Source organism: Arachis ipaensis, chromosome B09, assembly GCF_000816755.2.
Source record: "Arachis ipaensis cultivar K30076 chromosome B09, Araip1.1, whole genome shotgun sequence".
Lineage (NCBI taxonomy): Eukaryota > Viridiplantae > Streptophyta > Magnoliopsida > Fabales > Fabaceae > Arachis > Arachis ipaensis.
In genome coordinates, this window is record NC_029793.2 from 63,069,319 (window position 1) to 63,080,176 (window position 10,858).

General features: G+C 38.9%; 2 protein-coding genes across 2 annotated transcripts; both read left to right on the forward strand.

Annotated features, from left to right (window-relative positions):
* LOC107615564 lies at window positions 5,321-8,665 on the forward strand. Its single transcript, XM_016317618.1, has 7 exons — window positions 5,321-5,635; window positions 5,837-6,127; window positions 6,263-6,377; window positions 6,587-6,913; window positions 6,969-7,051; window positions 7,402-7,660; window positions 8,190-8,665. Exons 1-7 carry the CDS (start codon window positions 5,321-5,323, stop codon window positions 8,663-8,665), a joined length of 1,866 nt encoding a protein of 621 aa, XP_016173104.1.
* LOC107615565 lies at window positions 8,789-9,298 on the forward strand. The gene has a single exon (XM_016317619.1). The coding sequence runs from the start codon at window positions 8,789-8,791 to the stop codon at window positions 9,296-9,298; it is 510 nt and encodes a 169-aa protein (XP_016173105.1).

Here is a 10,858-nt window from a genome sequence, read left to right on the forward strand (position 1 = left end):
AAATACCCCTCACCAATCAACTCAATCACTCTTCCCCATCACCTATTCACCAATCACATCCATCCTCTCTTCCCCAAAACACCCCACCTACCTTTAAATTCAAAATAATTTCCCTCCCAAACCCAACCCTAAATGGCCGAACCCTAACCCCTCCCCCCTCCTATATAAACCCCTCATTCCTTCTTCATTTTCACACAACACAACCCTCTCTTCTTCCCCTTGGCCGAATCCACCTTCTCCCTCTATCTCCTCCATTTTTCTTCTTCTTCTACTTCTTTCTCTTTTCTTTTGCGCAAGGACGAGCAACCATTTTAAGTTTGGTGTGGTAAAAGCATTGCTTTTTGTTTTTCCATAACCATTTATGGCACCTAAGGCCAGAGAAACCTCTAGAAAGAGGAAAGGGAAGGCAATTGCTTCCACCTCTGAGTCATGAGAGATGGAGAGATTCATCTCTAAGGTCCATCAAGACCACTTCTATGAAGTTGTGGCCAAGAAGAAAGTTATTCCTGAGGTTCCTTTCAAACTCAAAAAGAATGAGTATCCGGAGATCTGACTTGAAATCCAAAGAAGAGGTTGGGAAGTTCTAACCAACCCCATTCAACAAGTCGGGATCTTAATGGTTCAAGAGTTCTATGCAAATGCGTGGGTTACCAGGAACCATGATCAAAGTGTGAACCCGAACCCAAAGAATTGGCTCACCATGGTTCGGGGGAAATACTTAGATTTCAGTCCAGAGAATGTAAGATTGGCGTTCAACCTACCAATAATGGAAGAGAACGCACGCCCCTACACAAGAAGGGTCAACTTTGATCAAAGGTTGGACCAAGTCCTCATAGACATATGTGAGGAAGGAGCTCAATGGAAAATTGACTCAAGAGGTAATCCGGTTCAACCAAGAAGGCATGACCTCAAACCAGTGGCTAGAGGATGGTTGGAGTTTATTCAACGCTCAATCATTCCTACTAGCAACCAGTCTGAAGTTACTATAGACCGGGCCATCATGATCCATAGTATCATGATTGGGGAGGAAGTGGAAGTTCATGAGATTATACCTCAAGAACTCTACAAGGTGGCTAACAAGTCCTCTAATTTGGCAAGGTTAGCCTTTCCTCATCTCATTTATCTCCTCTGCAATTCGGCTGGAATTGACATAGAGGGAGACATCCTCATTGAAGAGGATAAGCCCATCACTAAGAAAAAGATGGAGCAAACAAGAGAGCATGGACCTCAACATGAGCATGAGGAAATTCCTCACCATGAAATCCCTGAGATGCCTCAAGGGATGCACTTCCCTCTACAAAACTATTGGGAACAAATCAACACTTCCTTAGGTGAATTAAGTTCCAACATGGGACAATTAAGGGTGGAACATCAAGAGCACTCCATCATCCTCCATGAAATTAGAGAAGATCAAAGAGCTATGAGGGAGGAGCAAGAAAGACAAGGAAGAGACATAGAGGAGCTCAAAAGCACCATTGGTTCTTCAAGAAGAGGAAGACGCCACCCTCACTAAGGGGGACTCATTCCTTAATCTCCTTGTTTATTTATTTTCCTGTTTTTCGATTTTTATGCTTTATGTTTGTTTATGTTTTTGTCTTCATGATCACTAGTATTTAAGTGTCTATGCCTTAAAGTTATGAATGTCCTATGAATCCATCACCTCTCTTGAATGAAAAATGTTTTAATTACAAAAGAACAAGAAGTACATGGTTTCGAATTCATCCTTGAAATTAGTTTAATTATTTTGATGTGGTGACAATACTTTTTGTTTTCTGAATGAATGCTTGAACAATGCATATGTCTTTTGAAGTTGTTGTTTAAGAATGTTAAATATGTTGGCTCTTGAAAGAATGATGAACAAGAGAAATGTTATTTGATAATCTGAAAAATCATAAAAATGATTATTGAAGCAAGAAAAAGCAGTGAATACAGAAAGCTTACAAAAAAAAAAGCAAGCAGAAAAAGCCAAAAGCTCTTAACACCAAGAGGCAAGAGCAAAAAGCCAGTAACCCTTAAAACCAAAAGGCAAGGATAATAAAAGGATCCAAGGCTTTGAGCATCAGTGGATACGAGGGCCTAAAGGAATAAAATCCTAGCCTAAGCGGCTAAACTAAGCTGTCCCTAACCATGTGCTTGTGGCGTGAAGGTGTCAAGTGAAAACTTGAGACTGAGCGGTTAAAGTCAAGGTCCAAAGCAAAAGAAGAGTGTGCTTAAGAACCCTGGACACCTCTAATTGGGGACTTTAGCAAAGCTGAGTCACAATTGGAAAAGGTTCACCCAGTTATGTGTCTGTGGCATTTATGTGCGCATTGAGTTTTTAGCGCCGTTACCAAGAATGGAATGATCACGATTTCGCACACCATATCTCTTGTATTTTCATGTTCTATCACTTGCTTGAGGACAAGCAAGATTTAGGTTTGGTGTTGTGATGCCAGGGCATCTTGGCTAGTTTCACAAGCCATTTTTTGTTTGTTTTAGAGTAGTTTCATGCATTTCTTAGGCAAAAAGTAGGTATTTGGATGAGAAACTCATGCTTGTCTTGATTCAATCAAACATTGTTAATTTTGTGCATTTTCATGAGATTTATGCAAAGAATTGTTTGATGCTATGAATGATACATTATCTTATGATTAAGGCAATACTTTGATGCATTTTGTTTGGTTGATGATAGGTAAGAAGAAGCTAAGAAAAGGGAAGGCAAAGAAGCAACAAGAAAGCCATGAAAGGAAGCAAAGGGAAGCAACGTTGGAGCCAAAGTTGGTGCTCCAACGTTGCTGGAAACGTTTCTCCCCATAGCCTGAAGGGGTCTACTTTAAACAAGAATAACTTGAGCTACAGAGCTTTAAATGAGGTGGTTCCAAAAGCATTGGAAATTAGGAATCTAGAGATTTCCAAGAATATATGGAACTACATGGTGGACACAAAAATTGAGGGATAAAACTTCCCTGAAATGTGCATAAACGAACATGGTACCAACCTGTAGTAAGGCCAGCTGACCTCTGCACCTTCGATGGACTATAACTCAAGTTGTGAAGCTCCAAATGATGCACTTCCAACGGCATTGGAAAGTAGACATTCAGGACTTTTCCACAATATATAATAGTATGGGGTGGACAGCACGATTGAGCTTCCGAATCAGGCAATGTTCCAAGCGTTTTCGACCACGTTGGTGTGCCAAAGTTGACTCTAACGTTGCACACCGACGCTAGCGACCATGTCCCCTTCAAAGGAGCATAACTTGAGTTTTTGATGTCCAATTGAGGTGATTCTAATTGGATTAGAAAGATGACATTCAGAGCTTTCCAACCATATATAATAGTATATAGTAAGCATGAAATTTGCAATGTTGGCAAGAGGACAAAAGGACGTCCCAAGGCTTGATGTGCAACATTCAGTTTTGGAATTTGAAAATTTGGCATCCACGCGCACGCGTAGGTGACGCGCATGCGTGGATGTGCGAACGTTGGAGGCCAAAGTTGCCTCAAACGCTAGCCTCTAAAGTCCGCAATAAGATTTCAAAAATGGGAGTTGGAAATTTTGCATCGACGCGTACACGTCGTACGCGTCGACATACTTTTTCAGCCCAACCACGCGCACGGGCACGCGTGAAATGGCAAATTTGACCATTCACGTGTACGCGTAGGTCACGCGTACACGTGAATAGCAGAACCTTGGCCCTCCAACGTTGGATCAAACGTCAATGGCAGCAAACCAGAAACTATTTTTCAAAGGACATTTGGTTCAATGTTTGCCCTCAAACGTGATCACCAACGTTAAGGCCAAATCAATTCCAAATTGCACCTATACAGAATATGAAAGTTAGTTGCCAATGCCCATCACTAAGAATCATTCCTCATTGCTTCAATCAAGGCCAAGGCCCACATCCAAATACTTGATCCAACTGAAGATGAGAAGAAGGTTATAAATAGAAGAATTGTTGAAGATTGAAAGGAGCTTTTCGGGAGGCCCTGAGGGGGCTCTGGGAGCTCAGCACTCTGTTTATTTTTCTTCTGCACTTTTTCCTTTTGTTTATGTACTTTCTTTTTCTTTTACTTTCTAGCTAGGCTTTTATTTTCCTGCACTCTTCTTCTCTGTAAATTGAATTGAGCTATGAACAACTAATCCATTTCATTGGGTTAGGGAGCTCTGTGTAATTCAATGGATCAACATTAGTTTTAATTCATCTTCTTCTTTCTTTTCCCTTGATTCTGCTAGAAAGCTTTTGTTCTTCATCCAATTGAATAGTTATCTTGGGAAAGAAGCTATTCATAATTGGATATCTTCGGAACCTTGGAAGAGGAATGAGGAGATCATGATAGAAATACTTTCTCACATTGGATTAGATTGGGGTTTGGATGGATATAGTGACATGTAATCCTTCCAACACTTTGATCTATGAATTCGTGTGGTATAATCAGTGACCAAACTTCATCTCTTCCCATAAGCACTTAAATCAAGGAATTGGGCAATTGTTCATGCTTAGAGAGATTGGTGAGCCAAGGAATTGGGATCCAATCACTTAAGATTGCCAAGGAGATCAATGAATGCATTGATTGCAGAAGAGATGAAAATGAATTTGATCTGGAGAATTATACATCTCCTGACCCCAATGATTCCCCCTCTCTGATCTTACCCATTCTATTTACTTACTGCTCTTTAATTTCATGCTTAATCACCATTCCCATTTACTTTCCAGCAATTTAAGATTCTGTCGTTTACTTTCCTGCAATTTAATTTCTTCCATTTAATCTCTTGCAATTTAAGTTTTTTGCCAATTTTATTCTCTACAATTTCCAATTCAATTCCAATTTTGCTCAACTAACATAATTCTCCAATTAACATTGCTCGATCTACCAATCCCTGTGGGATTCGACCTCACTCTACAGTGAGTTTTTCTTGACGACAATCCGGTGTACTTGCCGGTAGGAAATTTGTGAAAGGAAAATTCCTGTGAATCAATGGTAGAAGATATAACTTACCATCAACAGATGAGGTTGCTGCATTGATTATCGGTGATTTTGATATTGACAAGATAGACAGAGACATTGTTGTGGAGACACAGAGCAGAAAATTACAAAGGATTAATCAACTCAATCCAGCATATATGGGATTATAATATCCCCTGCTATTTCCTTATGGTGAGGATGGATACAAGGAAGATATACCGCTAAATAAAAGACACCATAACCGTGGTAAAGGACGACAGGAGGTGTCAATGAGAGAATTTTTTGCTTTTTGTATACAAGAAAGACTAGCCGATAGATCTCCACTATTATACTCAAGAAAACTCTTTCAATAGTTTTTGGTTAATGGGTACTCCATGATTGAATCATCAAGGAAAAACTACATACACAGCGACCAAGAGAAATTAAGGTGTGAGATGTACAAGGGAGTAAAGGAAACAGTACTGAATGGAGAAACAACGCCGTCATCATGTGGCAAGCGTATAATATTGCCTTCATCATTCACAGGAGGACATGGATATATGATACAAAACTATCAGGATGCAATGGCAATATGTATGGCTGTTGGTTATCCAGACCTCTTCATAACCTTCACGTGCAATCCGAAGTGGCCTGATGTTGAAGATTTTTTGAATAATAGAGAGTTAAATCCACAAGATCGACCCGATATTGTTTGTAGGGTTTTCAAGGCAAAATTAGATACACTAATTAAAGATGTCCGAGCAAACAAAGTTTTTGGTAGAGTTAGTGCAGGTATGTCCAGTCAAAACCAATTATGTCATGGCTCAAGTTTCCAATAGCAATAGCTATAATGTTTTATGTATGAGAGTCTATTTGTCATGGATTTGAACTTTTCATTATGAATCTTACAGTGGTATACAATTGAATTCCAGAAACATGGGTTACCACATGCATACATTCTACTATTCTTACACAAGGATGACAAATTTCCCACTGCCGAAGATATTGATAAGATTATATCAGCTGAGATACCCGATAAAGAGACAGACCCTGAATACTTTGATGCAGTCGAAAAGCACATGATGCATGATCCTTGTGGAGTGGCAAAGAAAGATTCACCATGTATGGAAAATGCTAAATGCATTCGACACTTCCCTAAGAGGTTTGTTGAGAGTACTACTATCGACGATGATGATTACCCGGTATATCGATGAAGAGAAGATGGAAAGGCTATCAACAAATCAGGAGTCGATCTTGACAGCCGTTACGTGGTACCACACAATAGGTTTCTACTCATGAGATATGGTGCCCATATTAATGTTGAGTGGTGTAACCAGTCAAGATCTATTAAGTATTTGTTCAAATATGTGAATAAAGGTCATGACCGTGTAACGGCTTCATTTTATAAAAGTGCTGCAGACAAAGAGAACATGGATGACTATGATGAAGTCAGTATGTACTATGATTGTAGGTACATTTCTCCGTGTGAAGCTGCTTGGAGGATCTTTGGTTACAACATACACTACAGAGATCCCTCGGTTGTTCGTCTAGGATTTCACTTACCGATGAAGAAAACTTTATCTTTAAAGATAATAAAAAGCTCGATGATGTGATCCGAGAAGCATCTGTCAAATAGTCTATGTTTCTCTGTTGGTTTCAAGCCAACAAGATCTACTCAGAAGCAAGGTCGCTAACTTATGCAGAATTCCCTATACATTTTGTGTGGAAGGCAAAGGAAAGTGTGTGGTTGCCTCAGAAGAGCCATGCTGTAATTGGAAGAATCTTCTTTGTGCCTCCTGGATCTGGTGAGAGATATTACCTAAGGCTACTACTCAATTACGTTAGGGGATCAACTTGCTATGAAGACATTCGAACTATAGATGGTGTTGTATACTCATCATTCAAAGATGCATGTTATGCACGTGGTCTTTTAGATGATGATAAGGAATATGTTGAAGCAATAGTGGAAGCAAGTTATTGGGGGTCAGGTACATACTTAAGGAATCTTTTTGCTACATTGTTATTTTCCAATTCAATGGACAGACCTGAACATGTATGGGAAGAAACATGCACTTTATTATGTGATGACATACTTCATAGACACAGGAGACTACTCGATAATCAAGGTATTTATGAACTTTGTGGCATTATAAAAAAGTGCTGCAGACAAAGAGAACATGGATGACTATGATGAAGTCAGTATGTACTATGATTGCAATTACATTTCTCCGTGTGAAGCTGCTTGGAGGATCTTTGGTTACAACATACACTACAGAGATCCCTCGGTTGTTCGTCTAGGATTTCACTTACCGATGAAGAAAACTTTATCTTTAAAGATAATAAAAAGCTCGATGATGTGATCCGAGAAGCATCTGTCAAATAGTCTATGTTTCTCTGTTGGTTTCAAGCCAACAAGATCTACTCAGAAGCAAGGTCGCTAACTTATGCAGAATTCCCTATACATTTTGTGTGGAAGGCAAAGGAAAGTGTGTGGTTGCCTCAGAAGAGCCATGCTGTAATTGGAAGAATCTTCTTTGTGCCTCCTGGATCTGGTGAGAGATATTACCTAAGACTACTACTCAATTACATTAGGGGACCAACTTGCTATGAAGACATTCGAACTATAGATAGTGTTGTATACTCATCATTCAAAGATGCATGTTATGCACGTGGTCTTTTAGATGATGATAAGGAATATGTTGAAGCAATAGTGGAAGCAAGTTATTTGGGGTCAGGTACATACTTAAGGAATCTTTTTGCTACATTGTTATTTTCCAATTCAATGGACAGACCTGAACATGTATGGGAAGAAACATGCACTTTATTATGTGATGACATACTTCATAGACACAGGAGACTACTCGATAATCAAGGTATTTATGAACTTTGTGGCATTATAAGGATAGTGTGATTATTTATGACATAAGAATTAACATCTACATATTTATTGGTAGAATTTTTAGAATACAAGTGTATATCAATTCATGTACAACTTGCTATGGCTTGCCTAAACATATAACTTCATGCATAATAATAAATAGTATGAATTAAGAGGATATGAAAATAAGATTTAATATACATGGTATTAGATTTATTAGTGATTTGGACTCATTTTATTAGATTCACTTTATTAAAGAAAATAAAAATTTGTAAAATTTGACCAATTGTTGGAAGCAAGGTTTTACAAGTGTTTACGATTTGAGTTAACAATTTTTTCTTAATCAAATACATGATTTGACATATATGTTGCTATTATGTACACAGCGTTAGTCCTCATAGAGGATGAGATCAAAGATTTGACCCTAATGGAGATTGAGAATATACTTAACAAATACAACAAGAGTCTAAAAGATTTTCCACCAATGCCTATGCCAGATACAAACCAATGTAACAATTTACTGTATCCCAATGGCATGAATAGGTTAATTTGCGATGAACTCAGATACGATCGGCAGAAACTAGCTGCAGAGCATGTAACCTACTTAGGACTATTAACTGATGAACAAAAAGAAGTATATAACGAAGTCATTACTACAGTTCAAACCGGGAAAGGTGGAGTATTTTTCCTTTATGGGTACGGTAGGACAGGAAAAACGTTTGTTTGGAAGACACTAGCATCTGCATTGAGGTCTAGATCACATATTGTTCTAACAGTTGCATCTAGTGGGATAGCATCACTTTTGTTGCCTGGAGGCAGGACAGCTCACTCACATTTTGCAATACCACTTAACATAGATTAATTCTCAACATGCAATATTAAGCAAGGGAGTGCATTAACTGAGCTTTTGATTAAGACAAAGTTGATAATTTGGGATGAGAAATATATGGTAAATAGATTCTGTATTAAAGCTCTTGACAGAACCATGCATGACATATTAAGGTTCAATAACACAGATAGCTTGGAGCAGCCATTTGGAGGAAAGACAATTGTTTTTGGGGGGGATTTTCGCCAAATACTTTCAGTCATCCCGAAAGTGTCTAGGCAAGAGATAGTCAATGCCACTATCAACTTATCATACTTGTGGGATGACTACAAGCTTTTGACACTTTCAAAGAACATGCGCTTAAAATCAAGTGATTCAAACTCAAGGTCATCTGAGTTGAAAGAATTTGCTGATTGGATACTAAGTATAGGTGACGGCAACCAAGGGTCACGATCAAATACAGGTGAAAAGGTTGTCATTCCCGATGACATATTGGTTTCCGATTGGGTAGACCCAATTGAAGCAATATGTAGAGTAACTTATCATGAAATCTTTTCAGGAAGAAATATTGACCAACAGATTGAAGATCGAGCTATCCTTGCACCAACACTGCAGTTAGTTGATGAGATCAACAACTACATGATGAGTTTAAATCCGGCTGAAGCGTAAACATATTTTAGCTCTGATAAGGCATGCCCCACAGAGCCTAATAATGGTTTATTGGCTTCAATACATACTCCTGAACTCCTAAACACAATCAAGTGCTCGGGTGTCCCTAATCATGAGTTAACACTAAAAGTTGGAACACCAATTATGCTGTTAAGAAACATTGACCACTCCGCAGGATTGTGCAATGGAACATGATTGGTTGTTACTAAGCTTGGAAAACACATAATTGAAGCACGAACGTGTGCGGGCAAGAATAAGGGGCAGAAAGTGTTTATACCAAGGATAACCCTAAGTCCTTCTGACCATCGAATACCATTCAAATTTCAATTGAGACAATTTCCTATTATGGTTTCATACATGATGACTATAAACAAGAGCCAAGGTCAGTCATTATCAAAGGTTGGGTTAATATTGAAGAAACCCGTATTCACACATGGCCAGCTATATGTTGCTATCTCCAGGGTGACAAATAAGGAAGGACTGAAGATTTTATTGTGTCATGATGATGATCAAAAGAAAGAAACAGAGAATGTCGTTTTCAAAGAAGTATTCAGAAACATATGTTGAACATTACTAACAAGGTACTTGCTCCTACCAACTAAGACATTGTTTCATGTTACAATTTTCTTAAAAAGGTAAAACTATTTTGAACAATAATGTTTTGCATTATAGGAACTATATTACCTTTATTGTCCAGCTAGAAGGTTTATTGGGATGATATGCAATCTGATGTCCTCATTATAGCCCTACCCTGAAGTTAAATGGTGCACGAATTGTGAATCACACTTTTCACAACGCGTACCACTAACCAGCAAGTGCACTGGGTCGTCCAAGTAATAAATAAGTCTCTAAAAGTTGTTTAAATACTAAACTAGTAGCCTAGGGTTAAAAAAATTGGATAAACTATGATGGATGATGCAGATATCCACTTCTGGGGCCCACTTGGTGTGTGCTGGGGCCCACTTGGTGTGTGCTGGAGCTGAGACTTAAGCAATTCACATGCAGAGGCCATTTGTGGAGTTGAACGCCAGTTTTTATGCCAGTTTGGACGTTCAACTCCAGCTTTTGATCCTTTTCTGGCGCTGGACGCCAGAATTGGGCAGAGAACTGGCGTTGAACGCCAGTTTACGTCGTCTATTCTTGTGCAAAGTATGGACTATTATATATTGCTGGAAATCCCTAGATGTCTACTTTCCAACGCAATTGGAAGCACGCCATTTCGAGTTCTGTAGCTCCAGAAAATCCACTTTGAGTGCAGGGAGGTCAGAATCCAACAACATCAGCAGTCCTTTTTCAGCCTGAATCAGATTTTTGCTCAGCTCCTTCAATTTCAGCCAAAGCTCAGATCCTAATTAGATGAGCGGGACTAGTAGCTTTTTGCTTCTGAACAGTTTTAGCATCTCACTTTATCCATTGAAGCTCAGAGTGATTGGCATCTATAGGAACTCAGAATTCAGATAGTGTTATTGATTCTCTTACTTCAGTGTGATGATTCTTGAACACAGCTTCTTTATGAGTCTTGGCCGTGGCCCTAAGCACTTTGTTTTCCAGTATTACTAC

Excerpts from the sequence above, each read along its gene's own strand:
- LOC107615564 (XM_016317618.1), top strand. The coding sequence starts at position 5,321 with ATGATTGAATCATCAAGGAAAAACTACATACACAGCGACCAAGAGAAA. Across the intron at positions 6,128-6,262 it reads TCGACGATGATGATTACCCG|TCAAGATCTATTAAGTATTT; the intron begins GTATATCGATGA and ends TGGTGTAACCAG. Across the intron at positions 7,052-7,401 it reads GAGACTACTCGATAATCAAG|GCAAAGGAAAGTGTGTGGTT; the intron begins GTATTTATGAAC and ends TTTGTGTGGAAG.
- LOC107615565 (XM_016317619.1), top strand. The coding sequence starts at position 8,789 with ATGCATGACATATTAAGGTTCAATAACACAGATAGCTTGGAGCAGCCA.